General features: G+C 43.1%; 1 protein-coding gene across 10 annotated transcripts in view; it reads right to left on the reverse strand.

Annotated features, from left to right (window-relative positions):
• The window catches only part of CAMK2D (calcium/calmodulin dependent protein kinase II delta), a 208939-nt gene that overhangs the window by 10642 nt on the left and 176971 nt on the right, over positions 1-21326 (reverse strand). For 9 of the 10 annotated variants that reach the window (XM_053251682.1, XM_053251680.1, XM_053251683.1 and 6 more), the window contains 2 exons: positions 3453-3528; positions 854-948 (listed from right to left, as the gene is read on the reverse strand). In XM_053251682.1, the coding sequence (XP_053107657.1) occupies positions 854-948; positions 3453-3528 (171 nt within the window). Of the gene's footprint in view, positions 1-853; positions 949-3452; positions 3529-10573; positions 10777-14050; positions 14164-21326 lie in introns of those variants that run through there. The other variant, XM_053251687.1, reaches the window with a different exon arrangement.

The raw sequence follows: 21326 nt of genomic DNA on the forward strand, positions 1-21326 counted from the left end.
AGAGCAAAAAGATGACAACTGCTAGCACAGCTATCAAAAGAGCAATTTACTTTACCATTGCTAAGGTAAGCTCCCACAAGTGTTTGGAGAAGGTTACATTAGCAGCGGTGGCAGTGCTTGTAGTAAAGGGTGGGGGGATTTCAAGAGCAAGATTTTATTTGGAGGAGGTCACGAAAAGCATAGAACAGTGTTTCTTAACCTTGGGCCCCCAGATGTTGTTGGACTACAACTCCCATAATCCCCAAGCAAAAGCCATTGCAGCTTAATTGCAGTTAAGAAACCCTGGCATAGAGTGTTTCTGGAGCATTATTTGGCAGTAGTGCTGGTGATCATCTATAAATGCAATGCCCTCACTAGTTATGCAGTGGCAAAAGCTTTGCATTATAGTTAAAAAATGTTGGTGGCTGCTAGTGCTGCTGCCCTGGTTGCCGTCACCATTAAGAGGCCCTGTAAAAGCACTTGAATTCAAGGGAGCTTCAAAAGTAGTTCAGAATGTGGCAAGGAAAAAAAGAGAGTCCGAAATTCTGCTGGGTGCATGAATGTTTTGGGACATAGCCAACGGAGTCTTCTGATATGAGACTTAAGAAGATCCCATGAATATTATTGTTACCCCATGCTAGTTTCTAAAGCGATTTCAGTATTTTGATGGGATGATGGGAGTGCTTTTCACATTTGATGACAACAGTTCTAGAATACAAATGTCACAGAATAAGGGCAAACAGCTGGAGCCTAGGTTCATATATTTGATACCACAAACTATTTGAATTACAGTTAATTAAATACACAGCTTCACAACAGTCATCTCAAATTATTGCTCTAAAAGATACCTAAAATGAAGAAAATAACAACATACCATTCTCGAAGTAAAAACGGTGGAAGTCCATCCCCTCTACAAGATTTCCCAAAGCTTCAGGTTCAAAGGAGGTAAGACCTGGATCACAGATCTTCCTATAGGGCAGGGAAAAAATGCACTGTAATACTACTGCTACTACTACAAACTTTTATATATGCCTTAAAAATAAAAGTTCTCAAAGAAACTTTTATATAGAAAAATGAATAAATAATAAACAAGTTCCTCCTTGTCAGTTCCTTGTCCCAAAAGGGCTCGCAATCTAAAATAAACAAAAGGTAGACACCAGCAACAGCCACTAGTGGGATGCTGTGCTGGGGGTGAATTGGGCCAGTTGCTGTCCCTTGCTAAATATAAGAGAATCATCACTTTAAAAGCTGCTTCTGTGTTCAATTATCAGGGGGTTTTGTCTAGTTTATAATGGCTGTACAAATTAGTTACTGAGTGTGAACTGAGTCTCTGCTCAAGAGTTTCACACAATCCATTGAAGCAGATCCAACCAACACATTTTTCTTGATAAGAGAATCATAATAAAATAGAATTCAGAATGTAAATTATGGCTAGAGTGGAATACACGGAAAATATGATGGGTTTTTTTAAAAAAACAAAACAAAACTGGGCTTACTTATTATACGGATACTTGAACATATTGTCTGAATCTTTTTATACACTAGTCCTTGCTAATTAAATGAAGAGTGGGTAATTTATTTCTGATACTTTAATAGTCTTCAAGTCTAGAGCAGTCTTACTTATTCTTGAAATTCATTATTTCCCACTCTCTAAAGGCATTAATTCCACAGTTGGCCAATATATGGAATTATTATTCTGAAAAGTAGCTGTTATGTAAGAAGTAGAGTTTTATTTCTGTAGTTTGATAGTTCCACAACTGAGGCAAAGTGATTGATATGGAAACAATTCACAAAAAATATAATTTTGAGGAACTGCACACAATAAAGTTCTTTACTATGGGGCAAACCTAGATTAAAAATTGAGAGAAAAGGTATTTATTGGAAAAGATGATTAGAAAAAGGAAGAACATGTATTAAAATATCTAATGAATAAGCAAGATAATAAATACTAGCTGGGTCAGGCGCAGAGCATCTGCGCCTCCACTGGCCTAGCCGGACCGCTTCTCCCCCATCCCCGCCCACTTCGCCCGCCCACGGTTTCTGGCTGGCAGGCCAGCCGGAATGCTAGCCCGCCACCTCTTCCTGCCCACCCATTCTCAGCGGCCAGGCTGGCCCACAGCCGCCTGCTGTTCCCGACAGCTGGGTCAGGCCGGCCGCTGCCACCTGCTCATGCTGGCCGGCCACTGGCAGGAGCAGCCCACTTCTTCCTCTTTGCCCACAGTTTCTGGCTGGCAGGCCAGCCGGAAAACTGGCCCACCTCCTCCCACCTGCCCGCCCACCAGACAATTCCCAGCAGCTGGGCCAGCCTGCTGCCACCTGCTCCCGACCGCCCACTGGGGCTGGCATCCCTATTTTCTCCTGTCCCCGTCGCTAATGGGCAGCTTCTCACAAGAGCTGCCACACATGGGATTAGCGATGGGTACGCCTAGGAGAAAAAAATATATAGATTCTATAAGGGATAGTAAACTACCTTCAGTCTTCCAATGGCAATATACACAATTTTATTTATCATGTATTATTTATTTATTCAATTTTTATACTACCCTTCCAAAATGGCTCAATTGACACGAACTGACAGAAATTATTGAACCTGAAGCCTAATAAATAAAGTATATTTCTTTTGATGAAGTAATAAAGCATGTTAAGAAATCCAACACCTTGGCTATATGATTAACTGAAAAAAATACAAACCCCCATTTTAGCTGTGTTAAGAACAGAGGAAAATGCGTTCATATATTGGCCAGATTTACCCCAAAGTCTCTGCTGGTTATCGGGGGGCAGTTCACACACAATTCGTGTTTTTCACAGCACATTAAGAGTGTAGCCTGATTTATATCCAGTGTAAAAAAATCCAATTTGTGTGTTGTTTTTTTGTAACAACCTCGAGTTCACAATAAGGCCTCCCAATAAACTCATAGTAAAGCCTGCTGTGTGTAAAAGTCCCAGGTGGACCCCAATCCAGACCCTGATCAGGCTCAGAGTGGCTTAACTTCATCAAGGTTGCTGTCTTGTGTGCCTTCAGTCCATTAAGGATTATACAATACAAGTTTGTTTATGGAGTTAATACTGTAATTGTTGGTGAAAGAGAAAGAGACTGAAACTTACACATAGGTTTTCAATGCCAGGTTGTGGCTAATTTTTGGGAATAGGTTCAACATACAAACATATGAATTTACCTTACACTGAGTCCAGCCCTTGATCTACTTAGATCAGTACTTTCTGCTCCAATTGCTAGTGGCTGTTAAGGTCTCAGGCAGCCTTTGCCAGTCCTGCTTCCTTAGCCATCCAGCATGCAAAACATATGCTTTACTACTGAGAATATAAGTATTATTTTATTAACAGCTTATGTGTTAACATTTAAGAAATTCTACATTCTCACACCTATGCAAATCAGATGCAGTCAGAGTCTGGATATCGTTTTTAAAATCAACAAGCATTTGTACCCCTTCCCTTGAAAATGAAATGCAACTTACGTGTAGGCTTCAAAATCCCCATTATTGATGGCTTCAATCAGCTGCTCAGTAACCTTGATGATCTCCTGCTTACGAGCTGAAGGAAAGAAAGAGAAACCAATATAACGACATGATGAAGAGTACAGCTGAAAAACAGCATAACAAAAGGCTGTCAAAATAATAAAAAGTGAAAGCCTTTGCGAGTTCTCCTTGATCAGTGTGATTGCCATTCATTCAAAGATGCCCTTTCTCTCTTTCTCCACCCTCCACCCCATTACCATCACCAAAAGTGTTAAGTTGCTTGCTTTATAACTGATTAGTCTTGGTGCATTTTTCTTTTTGCAGAAATGAGCATATAGATCTGATATGCATCCATTTTCTATTTGTAGAAGACCTTTGCAATCTCTAAGCTCTTCAGAAAGATTTGTAAAGGAGGCAAGCTGGCATTATATGAACAATCCTTCAGTGAGTCACATGGATCTAGCAGGAGAACGCTGCTTGTGTCTGATTTCCAGAGAACTATGTATGCCATCCACTTTCATCTTCTAGGACTTCAAGGTTTCAGAGACAGGATGTGAACAATTCCTGAACTGCAGAAATTTAACTCATCCGGAAATATCTGTAAACTACTGAGATGTCCACAAAATGATAAGAAATTATAGGAAAATATAGCCATAAAGATGAGTTGTATTCCAGTGGTTAGGCAATTGTCAGCCACACCTCCATTCCCAGCTGGTTTTACCTCATCTTTTGTTTCTCTTGGCCATAAGGCTTGCTTCCTCTCTCTGCCCTCATCTTTGTCCCTGCCTCCCAAACCCTACACTGCCACTCAACTGTGCGTCCAAACAGTAGCTATGCTGACTGTTTACATCCATATGCCCACATTCATTCTTCACTCAGGCTCATTATAAATGGCCCCTTTACATCGCTGCCACTTTCTTATTCTAGGGTATGTTGGTTGCTAGGCATACAAATAAATCATAGATTAGGGTAATGGCTGGAGTGTGCTTATTGTCCTCCGCAGCTCCTAAGGGGAAGTGACACTTGGTGGGGCTCCATCCCAGATGAAAGGATGATGTTCTCCAAACAGTGTCTCTTTACTTCCCTAACCAGTATGTATTCAGATGTTACTGCCCATCATAGCAAAACAACCGATAATGAGAAAACAAACAGACCAGCAGACTCACAGAGATGTGGGAAACTTATTAAATGTGTTGGATTGCAAAATGAACGTGGAACCAATATCGTGCTCACATTCCACAAATACAAGTTTTTAAAACCCTCTAACTGACCCCAAAAGCCAACTGGGAAAGTTGATGACTTAAAGAATTTGATAAAAGTACAAGCTAATTAATGTGATGTATTATTAAAATTTGCAAGTATCAGTTCATAGACTAAAAATACACATCATTCACTGTTGGAAACCCAAGGGATTTGTTTGCTATTTCTGACTAGGAACAAGTTACACAAAATACATAGATGTGCATAACTGATTCTGTGTGCAAGAGGCTTTGGAAGAAGTGACACGTGTGGGAACTGAGGCTGCAAAACTAGCAAGGAGTTTGGCTCTTTTACATTTGAAGACAATTTGGAATATGGGGTGTCTAAGGGCAGCTTAGATAAAATAGGATATGTGAAATAACTGGGGATTTGATGGTCTGTGAGTGGCATTTGTGAGTTGCAACAGGCTGTTTGGAAGAAAGGAGATAAAGGAGAACATTGAGCTACAAGATATTTGTTATAGCTGTCTGTCAGCAACTTAGTGCAACTTGATGGCAAGACCCTGAAATAAAGAACAAGGGACATTTAGTCTGGACACTTTGGAGAGCTATGAATGTTAGGAGCCCAGCTGAGGTTTCAGGAAAAGGACAGTATGCACTTGTGTCATTACTATCTGAAACATCAAACACACAAAACAAATGGCAGGAAACTCCATTAAGAGTAGGAGGTAAGGCACAAGAATAAGTGCTATAAACCACAAAGAGCATTATTCTGAATATTCTCTACAGCTGGCCCATTAACTTTATTTATCATGGTAATCATAAATGGAATGTGGCCATATAAAGCTGAAATTCTTGATGTTACGGAAACCTAAAGGTGATTGTAGTTTAACATGTACCTTGGCTTTTGGAAAAGTTGATTTTAATAAGCTCAGAGAAGTGCTAGGTAGGAATTATGACTAAATGGCAAAGGAGCCTAAAATCAATTGGCGTTCTAGAAGGAGTTACTAAAGGTGCAGTCATAAACAATTCCAATGAGGCAGAATAATGGACATCATAAAAAGCCAACATGACTGTACAAAAAGCTTACTAATTGCCTTCTTTTTTTAAAAAGACTTGTATAAGAAATGAAAGGAAGGTCAGGTCACCAAGTCTGAGTACAGATGAGTAGAGCAGACATGGAGGAACAGTGTCAGGAAAAGGTCAGAACAAGCTCACAAAACCAGCATGAATGATAAGGGGGCAGGATTGTGGTTCAAGATTGGTAAAGAGTTGGTCAAAAAACCTATGCACCCTAATGAGTTAATGTCTTCAGGGGTAGATGAACTGCATCCAAACGTACTAAAAGAACTGTTTGGTGTACTTTCAGAAATAATCATCCTTGAGAAATCCTGGAGAATGCGTAAAGTGCCACAACTATAGAGATGGGCTAATGTCCCAATCTTTAAAAACAAACAAACAGAGGAACTAGGAAACCTCAGACCAGCTTCAGTACCAGGGTAGAAACCAGAACAGATTATGAAAAGAAGTCAGCCTGTAATCTACTAGGGATGTGCACGAACCTGTTCGGAGGCCCTTTTACCTCCCTGCCCTCTCCTTGGACTGGAAGTAAGTTGACGTTGCATGTGCGTACGTCAGATGCGTGCACATGTTGGTCTCATTTGCACATGCGTTGGTATGCACACCAATGTGTGCATGCGCGCACAGGATACTTCTGCTTACTTCTGATCTGAGGAGAGGACGGGGCGGCAGGGAGGTACACTGCTGCTCCTCCGGATTGGTTTTTTAGCTAGCGCCGGTGGGGGAAACATGGGGGGGGGAGTGCACCCTCCCCTGCCCTTAAAGTTATCCCCCTGCCTTCAAACCAGCCCCCGCCAGTTCCATCCACATCCCTATGATCAACTTGCTAATAATGCAGTGATTAGCAGCAGCCAGTGTGATCTGTCAAAAATAAAGTCTGCCAAACTAATGTTATCTCATGTTTTGATCAGGTTACTAGCTCAGTGGTGTGGGAATACTGTGGACATAATTTATTCTGATTTCAGCAAACCATCTGACAAAGTTCCCTGTGATACTTGGATTTGCTAAACTGGTCATGTGTGGGTTAGATAATACTGCCATCAGCTGGATTCACATCTGGTTAAAAAACTGTAGCCAAAGTACTCATTAATGGCTCCTCATAAACTGGAGGGAGGTTTCAAGTGGGGTGACACAGAATAGTACTGGGCTCAGTATTTTTCAATTTTTTTAAATCAGTGACTTAGATTAAGGGATGGGGAGAATCCTCATCAAATCTGAAGATGATACAAAACTGGGAGACAGCAGCCAATACTTGATGAGACAGGAATAAAATACAAAATGACTTTGATAGAACAAAATACTGGGTTCAAATAAACAACATGAAATGCAGCAAACACAAAGATCTGCACTTAGACAAAAACAAAATAAATAAATAAAAGGGAACAGGTATTGGATGGGGGATACACAATTCGGCTGTAGCACATGTGAAAATGCTCTCAGGATTGCGGTCGAGCATAGGCTAAACGTGAATCAGCAGATTTTAAGTTGCAGTAAGAAAACCATAGTTTCCAAGCCATGAGAAATAATACTTTCACTTCATTTTGTATTCATCAGATCTTATTTAGAAACCTAATGTGTCCATTTTGAGGAATACACTTTAAGAACCGTGCAGAACATATTAGTTGTCTTCCTTCCGAAGGACTTGGGGCACACAAGGAGAAAGGCTGTAAACACCCACCCACCCCCACAGACAATTGCCCCGTGGATCATGCACCCACATGGACACCAGCTTTCCCTCGCCATGCGGAAGGGGGGGGTGTTGCCCTGGCCCCCGGGACTCCCATAATGCACCACGTGCAGGAACATAGGAAGCTGCCATATACTGAGTCAGACCATTGGTCTATCTAGCTCAGTACTGTCTTCACAGACTGGCAGTGGCTTCTCTAAGGCTGCAGGCAGGAATCTCTCTCAACTCTATCTTGGAGATGCCAGGGAGGGAACTCTTCCCAGAGTGGCTCCATCCCCTAAGGGGAATATCTTACAGTGCTCACACATCAAGTCTCCCATTCATATGCAACCAGGGCAGACCCTACTAAGGGGATAAGTCATGCTAGCTACCGCAAGACCAGCTCTCCTCTCCTCTAATGGGGATTATGGGGATTCCCCCAATGACAGACGGCCATCCGTCAGTGTCGCAGCATCAGCTGAAAGCAGCCAATGCTGCCACATGATCACAAAAACATGGGGCTAAGTCTAGGAGTGACTTGCGTACTACAGTGTGCATTAGAGTGACTGTACCTTGTAATTTGGATTCAGCTAGACTGGCCACCACTGACCTGGACAAATGGTTTTCTCTCCACTTAAGTCCCTCATTTGTAAAATGATAATTATGACTTTCCCTTTAATTTTATTTCAATTTAAGAAAACATTTTGGTTTGCCTTTTAAAATGCTTTAAGTACTTAACAGAATTATCTAGGCAGGCTAAAAGTTTGCTTTGCTCTCCAGATGCTCTGCAGAACAAATTCTAATTATACATAGCTAACTAGCAATAACACGGACTTTCTGTTGATACCATTCCCCCCAATCTCACTCCCAATTTATTAAAAGTGTAGGCTGGCTTTCATAGCTGTGCTATCTCATACTCTGTTTCCAATACTCCATGCAACAGTGCAGAAATTCAGGAAAGCCAGAGGTTAGATGGAGATCGCTTTTCAAAAGGAACACTGTGAATGGTATCTCTCAACTTAATTCAGTTTAGCAATAATTAAATCAATCTCATTTTTCTGTGGCTTCAACTACATGAACATTTGATAAAACTGCATCAGCTGACCTATTCGCTAGAACACAAAGTACACTAGGCAGGAACCCAGGCAGTCCAACAACCTCAATAAATGAGATTAAAGAAATCTCAATGCCTTACACAGCTGTGACTGTACATTCGTATTGAAAACAGCATCATTCCTTCCAGCTCTCATCACATCTATGGAAGACACTGCATTGAGTAATAAGGGCCCAGCAGGAGAAAGATGCTGCTAAGAGACCTTTCCAACTGACTTATTAAGTGCCCACACATTGATGCAGTTACACTATACCATCCCTTGCCTCCACCATGGAAGGAGCACAAAGGAACTGGATTTGTTTCCTACTGTCATCTCGCCCCAGCTCCATCTCATGATGATTCATTGTAGCATTGAGGCATGGACACAAGTAGGAGGTTGTCATCCTTTTGCTTATTTTCCAAGTATCATCTCCTTTTAGCCCAGTCTTGCATTTCAGTCTACGCCCACATGATAATAAAAAACATAAGAACGGCCCTGCTGGATCAGGCCCAAGGCCCATCTAGTCCAGCATCCTGTTTCACACAGTGGCCCACCAGATGCCTCTGGGAAGCCCACAAGCAAGAGGTGAGGGCATGCCCCCTCTCTCTTGCTGTTGCTCCCCTGCAACTGGTATTTAGAGGCATCTTGCCTCTTGGGCTGGAGATGGCCTACAGCCACCAGACTAGTAGCCATTGATAGACCTGTCCTCCATTAATTTGTCCAAGCCCCTTTTGAAGCCATCCAAGCTAATGACCATTAACCATCCAGTGACAGAGTGGCCTCTTGCCTCTGAGGCTGGGAGTGGCTTTATGATAGCAGCACGTGTGTGTAACACAAAATGCTTTGAGGGGCTAGGCAAGGAGAAGGTGTCAAAATAGAACATCGGCCTCACTCCCTTGCTTCACAACTGCTGCCTAGTGGGAGCAGCTGCCTAGTTTGCAATGGCCAAAGGCTTGGTAGCAAATACAAGGCACAATGAATAATCAGATGGACATTATCTCCCCCCCCCCCACCGCCCTGTTTTTGATAGTGGCTGACATTTTGCACAGTGGAACACCAGCACTGGGATTCCACCAAGACTGCACAGTGTGAAAGACAGACCCAAAAGTGCTGTGCAACAGGGCAGTTGCGCAATGACTTAAAATGCTGCCTGTGCAATTGTGCAGTGCTACTTACATTATTTCTAATGGAAGTAGTGCTGTGCAACTGCACAGATGCTGTTTTAAGTCACTGTGCAATTGCCTTGCTCTGCAACACCACACCATCAGGGCTACTTTTCACATTGTAAACTGCCCTGAGCCATTTTGGAAGGGCAGTATACAAATCAAATCAAATCAAATCAATAATAAATTGTGCAGCAGCCCCAGCAGGTCCCTAACGTTGCACTGTGTCAGTCAGCATCCTTAATCTGATTTTATTTGTGCAAATATTTTGTAAGCTGATTTGAGAGCTTCTTGGATCTATAAATCTAAGCATATATGTGGGAAATAACCTTTTAAAATAAAATAAGCAAAGAGCATACATGCATAGATCCAGCATGGTGCAGTGGTTAGAGTGTTGACCAGAAAGACCCAAGCTCAAATCCCCATTCGGCCATGAAGCTCATGGCCACTCACATCTCTCACAGTCACTTCTCTCTCAGCCTAACCTACCTCACACGGCTGTTGTGAGGATAAACATAACCATTTCCTCTGGGCTCCTTGGCGGAAGAGTGGGATATGAATGTAAAAAATAAATAATAAATAATATGCAGAGGTAGGGGGTGCAGAGCACGGGCCCAGCAGGATGCTGCAGTAACTCCTTCCTTCCAGACCCCTATGAGCTTCTGTACAAAATCCCCAGAAGCTTATAATTCTACTTATGCAAGGAAGGATGTGCATGCTCACCTGGTACCATTTTAAAAAAATGAGGATCTGACCTATGCAATCTGACCTATGAGGATCTGACCTATGCAAGCGTCACATGCAGATTCAAATAAGAATGATTCAAGTTCTTCAGGGCATACAGAAGGGTAGATTGTGCTTATTTCTTACATATATAATGAAACCACTATAGAAAATAAGCTAGAGACATTGCCATAACTTGTTTTGAACAACTTTATACTGATCTTAAACTGTTATCTCTAGAGCGATACTCCTTTCCAAAGTCTGCGGCTCCAAGTGATTCACTGTGCACCCACTAATGACCTGGTGGGAGTATTAGGACAGTTGATTCTCTCTTCAATTTCCTAAGAAGATTCTCCCAGACTCACTGCATGCCTAGTGAGAATGCAAACACCTCATGCCCTAATAAACAGAAAAATGAAAAACATTAATGTCTCCAAATGGAATGTCTTCTCTCCTGATACAATAATGTTCCCCACTGTTATTGTTTGCCCATATTAGGATGCCAGACGTCTTGCCACATGCAACAGCAAACATTACCGTTAACATTTCCCACTCACTTAAAGCAAATTTCTGTGTTAGACATCAATTGTCTGGTGATGGTAAACTGTTTTTAAAAGTGCCAGCACTTAGGGACTTCCCAAAATGTCCACTATACAATTATTGCTGCAGCAAAATTCCAGGTTAATAACGCTTCTTTTCCCTTGTGTTTTTCCTAATGGTGCACCACTGAAGGCAGTTCATTAGTGCCACATGGAAAGCACTTTAGCAAGGCAATCTTATATACATATACTCAGAAGTAAGTTCCACTGGTAACATCTTGAACAACAAAGTGAGCACATTAAGAGGGTCTGCAGGGATGTGCCAGGGTTCCTCATGCATCTGTGCTGTTGTGCCAAAGGGCTAATGCTTCTGAGCTCTACTCATGCTCTAGAAGCACACTGTAAAGATGAAAACACACCACTGACTCTCACCGATGTTTCTGTTCTTAGCAGAGTGCTTCCAGAGTCCATGTAGCACTTGGAAGCATTAGCATTCTTGTACAACAGCACAAGCGCAGGAACATAAGAACAGCTTCGCTGAATCAGGCACAAGGCCCATCTACTCCAGCATCCTGTTTCATACAGTGGCTCACTAGAGATGTGCACGGTCCGGACCAGTCCGGACCGGAACCAAAGGGGGGCCCTTTCTTTTAGGGCGGGAGGGCTTTCTTACCCCTCCCGCCTCTTCACCCCCTCCAGCGCCCGTATTTAACCAAATAACGGGGCGCTGGAAACCCCCCCCCGCCGCCGCCGCTGCCCCCCCCAGCAGATGCACAAAGAAAGGTGCCGCCATACCCCTGCCGCCGTCGCCGCTCGCCCGTCCTCCCTCCCTCCCTCCCAGCTGCCCGCCCGCCCGCCCTCCCTCCCAGGTCCTTACCCAAGGCTGCGGTAGTAAACGAGAGGAGCTCCCGGACAGAGCTCCTCTCGTTAGAAAGGCCTGATGCAGAATAAAGGTGCTTTGCACGCGCGCGCATGCGCACGCCGCAAAAGACACCGGAGGCCCGGTCTACCCGCCGGGAAAAGGCCGGGTAGACCGGGCCTCCGATCACCGGAGGCCCGGTCTACCCGCTACCCGCGCAGCGGGGAAATGCTTAACTAACAAGCAGAAGGTTGCCAGTTCAAATCCCCACTGGTATGTTTCCCAGATGATGGGAAACATCTATATCGGGCAGCAGCGATATAGGAAGATACTATCAAGAACATCTTAGGAGAGGAGAGCTGGTCTTGTGGTAGCAAGCATGACTTGTCCTCATAGCTAAGCAGGGTCTGCCCTGGTTGCATCTGAATGGGAGACTTGATGTGTGAGCACTGCAAGATATTCCCCTCAGGGGATGAAGCCGCTCTGGGAAGAGTAGAAGGTTTCAAGTTCCCTCCCTGGCTTCTCCAAGATAGGGCTGAGAGAGATTCCTGCCCTGCAACCTTGGAGAAGCCGCTGCCAATCTGTGAAGACAATACTGAGCTAGATAGACCAATGGTCTGACTCAGTATATGGCAGTATATGGCAGTTTCCTATGTTTCCTAACTTGTAAAACATGTTCTTCTTTGCTCAGGACATCTGTAAGGCTATGAGAATATCTGCATGGGGGTTTAACCCAGTCTGGCAGTTTTGTTCTCAGCAGTTCTAAATGTGGGCTAAAAGGAACAGATCAGGAAAATAGAGAAGGGGGAAACCGGGTTTCCAGCACTGACCTGCCCCTAGATGCTGCTAGCTTTAGCAGTGCGCTCTGATTTGGGGAGGAACCGGAAAGATACTTTGGTATCTTCTACAGATACTTTGGTGCTAGGTGAACAGGAGGTGGCATGCCCCTTTCCCCTGCTTGCAGGCTTCCCAGATGCACCTAGTTGGCCACTCCGTGAAGCAGGATGCCAGACCAGATGGGCCTTTGGCCTGACCCAGCAAGGCTTTGCTTATGTTTGCTATGCATTACTTAGCGTGGCTTGCACTTGCAGCATTTGCAAAGTCATCCATATTAAAGGCTGCCTCACAATAACCAAACCATGAACATAGGTTAGGTCAGGGTCACCTCCTCTGTCCTCCTCCCTCTGCCCCTAAGGTTTCTCAGGTGGCACAGCTGAGTTCTGGAAGGCTGATAGTCAGGGTGTGAAGAATCGTGTTTTCGTTTTACAGAAGGGTGGATTCATTTTCCTGAATCAACTTCAGCAGCATCCACTTAAACATTTGCCTGGTATCCAAGTGCTGGAACTGTGATGCAAACTATGTCAACATCACTCAGCTATACAGCAGGACTAGGTGCCTTTGGGGTGGGGAATTCATAGAAAACAAGATAGAGTGCCAGCAACATTTCTCCTTTGCACACCATAGCTATAGAAATGGCCTTAAACTCAGCAACTGGAGGAACTGAGGTAACCCAAAACAGACTCTGCTCTGGGCTTGCGGGGATTGGATATACTATGTGGGTTCATTCAGTTTCTTTTTTTAAAAAGCTTATTGGAATTTTAAGGCTTCTTTTCCTTGAAAGAAGCACATGAAAAATACCAACACGGCAATTTAACTAGGAATGGGATGAGTAAATGAAAAGAAGCAAGAAATGTGAATTTTTCCTCCCTGAAGAGGTTGGCCCCATATTGTGTCAGGTTCGACCTCATTTGAGTGGAGACCTAACTTGAAATGGGACTCAAACCACACCTCTGCCACTCCCCTGCCTGCTCCCCACCACAGTATCCAAGAAAGGACACTTTACATTGGGAAAGGGAAAAAGGAAAAGTTTGTAGAGGGCAGGGGAGACTTTGTATGGCCTTTCCAGGTCTGTGAATGATGTCCTGTCAATTGCCAACATGATCCCTGGTGGGAAATGATGTGGAGAATATTATTTGCAGCTATGAAAGTTTGAATATTCAAAAAGCCTGGAGAAGGTATATGTGTAGGTTAGCAGAACTTTAACTTTTCAAGTGTTCAAATCAAACCCTCTAAAAATCCCGTGAGATTTTTGGAAACAGTCTTGAAAACAGTTTGAAAACTTTTTCAAACAGTTGAGAAGTCCAATTAATTTTGGGAATGCGCAGAAGGGGTCGAGCCTAGAACTGACAACATTGTGTTAGTGGGTTTGCAGTCTCTTCTTTCATCTGATCAACGATGCACACCCAAACCAACTCCAGCTAAACAAGGCACAGACCTGATTTTCCTTTTTCCTCACTCCATGTCCAGATCTTGGCTAAAGAGAGAGAAGTAACCCTAACCCATCATCACACTCCATCTCTAGGCGGTTTTCGGGAGCAGCAGCAACATCTAGAAAAGAAAAGGGCTGCAATACCTATCCAATCAAAAAGAGTCACTCATTATGGTTTGCTTCTCCTCTGTTAGGATGAGAAACATTCTATTTAGCAAAGCAAATGGACTGAGCCGAACAGAGCTGACTCACGTAGCACAAAGGCTGAAAAACACAGCCGGGATAAAGACCAAAATCACCTTTGGGGGTACTTTGAATTTTTCCAGCTCTCCTGAAAATTACCAAAGTTCATAGTTCACATCATGTACAATATTTCAACATAGAAGCTATTGGCTTTGCTTGATTGTGCCCATATGTTTGTTTCATATATGGCTTCCAAGTCATATATGAAATATATGACTTGGCAGGGTATATATTGATTTTTCCACATCATTTTGCTGAGGCTTGATGGGGTCTTAGGGAGACCAGAAGTATAGGATGACAGGTTTCAAGCACTTTCCATAATTGTGTAGAAGAAAGAATGTTTCTCAACCTTCCATGACAAGCTCCACCTGTCAAAATGCCCTCTTCTACACTATTGTTAAATGGTACAGGAGCTTCATCTTCTTTTCCATGTAACTATTCTGGGTAGTTAGCACATATTTTGATTCTAGCAGGGACATTTTCTGCATTTGTTGCTCTCCTTAGTTTCCCAAACAGATAAAATATTGCATATATTCAGGCCAGGACTAAAGACTAGCAACTAGAGTAAGCTAGGACAACAATGAATGGTCACGGTTTCACACACTACTGCCCCACATGGGCATTAAGTGAATTCATCTCTCATGTGAGATCAGTTACCATAGAATAAGATTTGAAACTGTTTTGCATAAAGCACATGGCTCTTTTACAGCATTATCCTCCCATGCCATGATGCAAATTGATTTTTTCCCCCTTACATCATAGAAGAGAAAGTTCTGTCCTTGCTGTTTGAGCTTCTGAGCTGGAGCACTTTTGAAAAAAATGGAAAAATATAAACCTTCTGAATGGTGCACTCAACACCACAGCACCAACATAATGCCACATCCATTACAGACCTCTGAGGGATCCCAGGGCCATTTGCAGTTATCTAGTAATTAGCAACAAATGTGGTTAAGTGACAGCATTCTTTACTGAAAAGGACATTAAGGCTTGTAGCATCTGAAAGACTAACTGCTCATGCATCTAGTGAAGTAAGCTCTTGCCTATGACACTGTATGGTATGGGACATTCCTAAACAAACATACAAAAGACTGAAGTCTCCATTTTTTCTTCTTCTGCAGCAAACTGATATGGCTAGGTTTATTCACTGTTCTAGTTTAGATATGTGACAGCCTGGAAAAACTGGAGTGAGTGGGTAGGGTGGGGTGGGGTGGGGTGGGATGGGATAACATAGAAAACAGAGTTTTCTTCATCCCCCCCTCCGGAAAAATGGTTTCCCCATAATTCCCCCCCCCCAGGTCTTGATATCTCTATCCTGATTATTATACCAAAATGGCAACCCAAATTAGCTTTTAGCAGGTCACCTAAAGATTGCAATAAAACCTGAAGAGGAACCATGGGTTAGATTCAATCTCCTTTCACACGACATGAGCTCTATGGAAACGTTTGGTCTATTACACAAAATATGTCAAAAGACCATCTAGACTAAACTTCAGTGGACATGCCAGGTTTTTCTGTTGTGCAAGATAAGGGGTGATTGGCAGCAATCTCCCTTTCCCTCTGCAGCCATCTGTGTCTCCTGAAACTAGCTCCCTGAGGGTCCCCCAATTCTCAGGGACATCAATTTGAGAGACAAAAGCAGTTGCAAAGGGAAGGAGAAATTGACTAAAGTCACACTTCCCCTCTTGTGCAATGGAAAAAACGCAGGCATGTCTGCAGAAGGTTAGACTGAGTGTTGGCCTCAAATGCTTCTTTTGATCTATGTTGGTAGTCAAGAGTATAACAGAAAAAGGTTCTTGCCTCTTTGAATGATACAGAAAATTATGACTCTCCAAAATTCTTCCAGGACTCAGTTGTGGACTGCTGCTTATGCAATGTACAAGAAAATACTCATTGACATTTTATTTATTTTAAATATGCTGTCTTTCTGCTCAAAAGAGGGCACCCAAGGCAACTTATAATGAAACATAAGTGGTCAAATTAAATACATATATATTTTAATTTTTTTTTAAGGATATTGCTAGTGGGATATAGAAACAGACTGCAGTATTGTAGTGTTGATTTATTCTGCTTCTGTGGCCAATAAAAGAAAGCTCCATTTTCTCTCTCTACTGATATACTTTAAAAATAGTGCTTTATATAGGAATGCTTCACAGACCAAGTTGCCCTTGTCTAACACAATCCCCATCTCCTAAAAAAAGGCCCAAAACAGAAAATGTTGTTCTTAAAATATCAGTTACTGAAAGCTGCAACTAGATGAGTAACTGGGAAATCTCAGGGAAGATTTGAAAGTTGACAAGAAGCAGATCTAGCAAAAGCATAAATGGCATGCCTTTTGAATACAAAGCACAGTCAATTGAGAAACTGTCTTGTGCAAGCCCCAGAGAAATCAATGGGAGTTGCAAAGAGCACTCATACAACACATGTATGTACAGCAATTGTGAGGTCTCCTGACAACCCTTCCCTCTACTGAGGCCTCAGAATGGGTGGGGAGGGTTTGCTCCACCCCAGCTCCTACTACGTGGTGGGGCTGCATCCACTAGCTGTCCCTGGGCTCCCCTCTGTTGCTCCTCAGCTCTTTTGCCTTTCCCCTCCCTTTTATTGCCTCTTACCGTATTCTCCCCCCCCCCCGGTCCCATGAGTAGACATCTTGCCCCACCTCCCCAGTCATCCCTGGTTCACTCCCACCTGCACTTTCTTCAGTTGCCTTGACAACTGTCTTTGTGCACCTGGTAGCACACTGGGACATCTTCGCAGCCTCCACGTCTGCCTGAGTTCCAAGGGTCTCTGTAGTTGCCCAGGAAAGCATCCTTATGCCACAAAGCTTTGGTGCAGCTTCCAACACTGTACAAATTTTACTACCAGCATGAGGTGCGGCCATGTCAGGAGCAATGTCAGAAGTAAATTGGCCATCCAGGGTGGGGGTCAGTGGCATCCAGCCCCACAGAGGGCTGGAAAACACTCTATAGCAGTGCTTTGCATGGTTCAATTTCTGGTGGACTGTGCAAAGGGCAGAGGCTTATGACAGTTCCCCACAAATTTTATATTTATTTATGTTTACATTTATAATGGTTATGCACATAAGTTGTTTTGTTTTATTTACTTCACACTTATATATTCAATCTATTTCTACCAATAGCTGTTATCTAGATCTACCATAGTAATTCAATCAATCTTTATTTTGGCAGCATAAGATAAGATAAGATAAGATAAGATAAGATAAGATAAGATAAGATAAGATAAGATAAGCAGCAGGTGCCAGCATAAGATAAAACATAAAAATAGTGGTGTTAAAAGCAGTCTATGCCCGAGGGTATAAACTGGGTAGGAGAGGCAGCAGTGCAGATATGAACTTTGTTGGGCCTAATTAGTTCTTGCTGGCAGTCAAATCTTGGTGGATTTTGCACACTGCCATGCAGAACTTGGCAACATTATGTGTTGTAATAGGTCAGAGAGAAGTAGGGAGACATAGAACTAATGGTAAAACATTGTTGCCTGGCAACCTTGTAAGTAGCAGGACAAGGAGGGTACTTGTGGGTGTCTCTATAAAATGGACAGTGTAATGGGACATGCTCAGTGGTGTCAACTAGCACAGCATCACAGGGGCACAGGCATTCCAGGAAGGGGATCTTCTTGTGTGCTGATCCAGCCTCACCAAAACCAAGAGAGTTGATAGGAAGTGAAATCCTGTCTTGACTGACAGGCTGGTGACCCCCAGGTCTTGACCAATCAGTCTACCAGGTGGGTGGGACAAGAAGGCTGCTGCTGGGGCTTCTGGGATGAAGGAGGAGGAAGTTGAATCTCCAGCATGGAGTTTGCTCTCACAGTATGACTCTGTAGATCCTTGAAAAACAGGATTGCAAGAGGCTTGGTTCTCATCAGGAGTTTTGGTGAGTTTTCAAGGAAAGGAAGCCAGGGCTTTTTAGCTTCAGGAATCTAGCATAGGGAAAAGTTGGTTTCGTCAGACTTTGCATTAGGAATTTATTTTGCTTTCTGTGTGTGCTTTACATAGTCTGCTCTTTTAAATTGAGCAGCTAAGTTCCATTACGTACCGCCTAAGAAAGCTTTGGGTGCTTTGAAGTATTCTTGCAACCAACCTAAGCAATTTTTAAGTGCATGTAAAAAGCTAGACTCAGACGAACCAGTCTGTAGTCCTGAATAAACTGTTTTTGTTCTTTTCTTTTCACAAGCCTCTCAGAGTTGGTTATTAACTTAGAAGAAGGTGGGGGGCACTTGTGCACAGCATCTCTGAGAGTTCACCTCAGCTACCTTGTTTTCTCACCACGTGTAGGCATACATGTGGAAGGTTTTTATATTTCCCCAACAGCAAGGTAAAGAGAGAAGTCTAGGCTGTGGCAATCCAGCTCTGGCTGTCCATTCTCTGATAAAAGAGTGCCTGGTAGCAGCATTTTAATCTAACAAAGGTCTAAAGTAAACAGTTTTAAAAGGGAAGCCCACTCAAGCAGCTCAGCAGGGGTGATTCAGCACTTCCCCCCTCACGTGAGCTGGCTCTGACGCAAAGGCATAATTCCTTACATCCTGTATCTTCCATCTAGCACAGCTGAAGGGAGGGCACTGCAGGGAGCCAGGGTGAAGGCTCTTCTATGGTTAGGGGCCTCTGGCTGTGTTAGATATGCAGCAGGTGCCATTATGTACTTTAGGCTTTCAGTAATAGGGAGCTTTGGAGCCCTGCCTAGGTCAGTTTGGTGCTCTGTGTCCATTATGCGCTGTTTAAGAAATGTCCTGGCCAGCTCATAACCTAGGGAAAGTAGTTGGGGGTGGGGGTGGCCCGAGTGATGTTAGTATCACCAACAGGGTTTGATTGGCAACAATGGTGAGGATGGGGCTAGGCCTGTTGGGAAGAAATTGAGCCAGAAATTGAGTATGGACAGCCATACTCTGGCCTCCACTTTCACCAGACTTGCCTTGAGTCATAAGCCAGCACTGGAGACACAGCGGGATACCTGGAATACTGCTCTTAGGAATTTAGACTGGATGAGCTCCAGAGGGGTGAGGTTCGAGAAGGGGCCCAGCTGGGATCCATAGAGAAGTTGGGCCAGCAACCTAGCTTCAAATATTTCAAGGGCTGCAGGTATTTAATAGCCTCCTTTTGACTGGAAGAATTTTAAGGTGGCAGCAGTTCTCCTCTGGGCATTTTGAGCAGCATAGCTGCCATGGGCCTTCCTGGTGCCAGATGCATAAAAGACCACCCGCAATATTTGAAGCATGAGACCTGCTTGGTTGTATTTCCATAATTTCACTTACTTTCAAATATTGTGTGTCTTGGGTCTCCTGGCAAAGGCCATGATTTTGGTTTTATGGCAGTTTATTTCCAAATGGTCCATTTTACAATATCAAGCAAAGGCTCCCAGTGCTCTCTGAAGACCTATGGGAGTCCTAAAGAGAACTGCCACATCGTTCTGCATATAGCAGGATGGAGATGTGTTTCTCTGCCATCTCGGGGGCATGAAAGTCCAAGTTGTTTAGGAGGTCCACCATGTTGTTTATGTAGAAGTTGAATAGAAGCGGGGCAAGTATGCAACTTTGTTTGATGCCCTTACAACTGGGGACAGCGCTTGAAAAATGACCTTGGGGGCTGCAAGTTCTCCTGTACAAATCCATCAAAATGCATAGGAGCTATGTATTCATACTCTTGCATGTCTCCTGTTCAGTTTGATGGACATGAGTAGGAGAACTTTCCAAGTGTATTATGTCTGTAATATACTGTATAAAGTATGGATTCAGATCTTCTTCACAGACATTGACTTACTCTACTACCAAACAGAAATAAACTAAGTTGCAGTGAGGCCTGAAGAGAACAAAGGGTACCAGAATATATTTCCTTTATAATGTATTCATTCAACTTAACCTTGCATAAAGCTGTAATTCTATGCATACTTACCTGGGAATATGTCCCATTAAACACAATGGAATTTACTTCTGGGTAAACACGAATATGACTGTGCTGTAAATGTCCATCTTTTAACAGTAATTTCTGCTTTTGATTAGGGAGGTGACAATACACTGATTTCTAGCATTCACATGTAAACTAAATGTTACATTGCCCATTGTTCCACATTTTCTTCATGCCTAAGCTTTTAAAAACAACTCTGATCCCATACAACTATCAGGTCCACTAAAGAATTCTGAAGAGATTAATGTCTACATAAGTTTTCAATTCTCAGAAACTCTTTATTTTTCAAAAATTACCACCTGTTAAAACCACTGCAGCAAAAAACAGACTGTCTAATGACCATCTTGAGTACACAACAAAGAGGTGAAGTCCTTAAATAATTGTTGTGCAGAAAAAGGAAATAATTAACCCATGGATGTCACCATAACTTGCTCTTGGGTCATATCTGCATTACAGACTTCAAAGTAGTTTAATCTTCCCTTCACCAGGGAACTGAAGTTCTGTGAGGGGATTATCTCCAAGAGATCATTCTCCACACCCTTCTCAAACTACAGTTCTCAGAATTTGTGTAGGGGTGGGGAAAGATGACCATTAAAGGATATACATAGTTAGGTCCCTCTTTGGTTCTTCTGATTATCTTCCCCAGCTGAAGGAGGAAGAAACTGCATTAAATCCTTTCATGTTTATGGCTGGTCAGGGGTGGGGAGAGGAGAGGTCAAAAGATGCTTCCTCTGCCTGTGTGACGGCAATTCCATACTTCCCTTGGGTTTTGTTTTAAAAGAATGGCTGGTTATGAACATCAAAAACAAATAATCATAAAGGACCTGACTTGCTGTTGGATCTTCATGTAACCCACACCTCACATCTCCTGGAGAGCCTTCACCAATATTTGCTGCATCAAGTGACATAACAGTTTTTATATCCACACTGTGCATGAATGCCAAGGACTGTATCTCACAGAAGATAGGAACATTAGGGGCATAACATTAGAGGTTTATGGCACAATCTCCCAAGACAGTCTACTGCAAATCCTTCTGAAATGAATGGAAGCATCTCATAAGAGTATGGTGGTTCATCTCAATGGAGATTGTCCACAAGAACTTTCCAGAGGAGGGTGTTTTGATTTGT

Source organism: Hemicordylus capensis, chromosome 5 (assembly GCF_027244095.1).
Source record: "Hemicordylus capensis ecotype Gifberg chromosome 5, rHemCap1.1.pri, whole genome shotgun sequence".
NCBI classification, from domain to species: Eukaryota; Metazoa; Chordata; class Lepidosauria; order Squamata; family Cordylidae; genus Hemicordylus; species Hemicordylus capensis.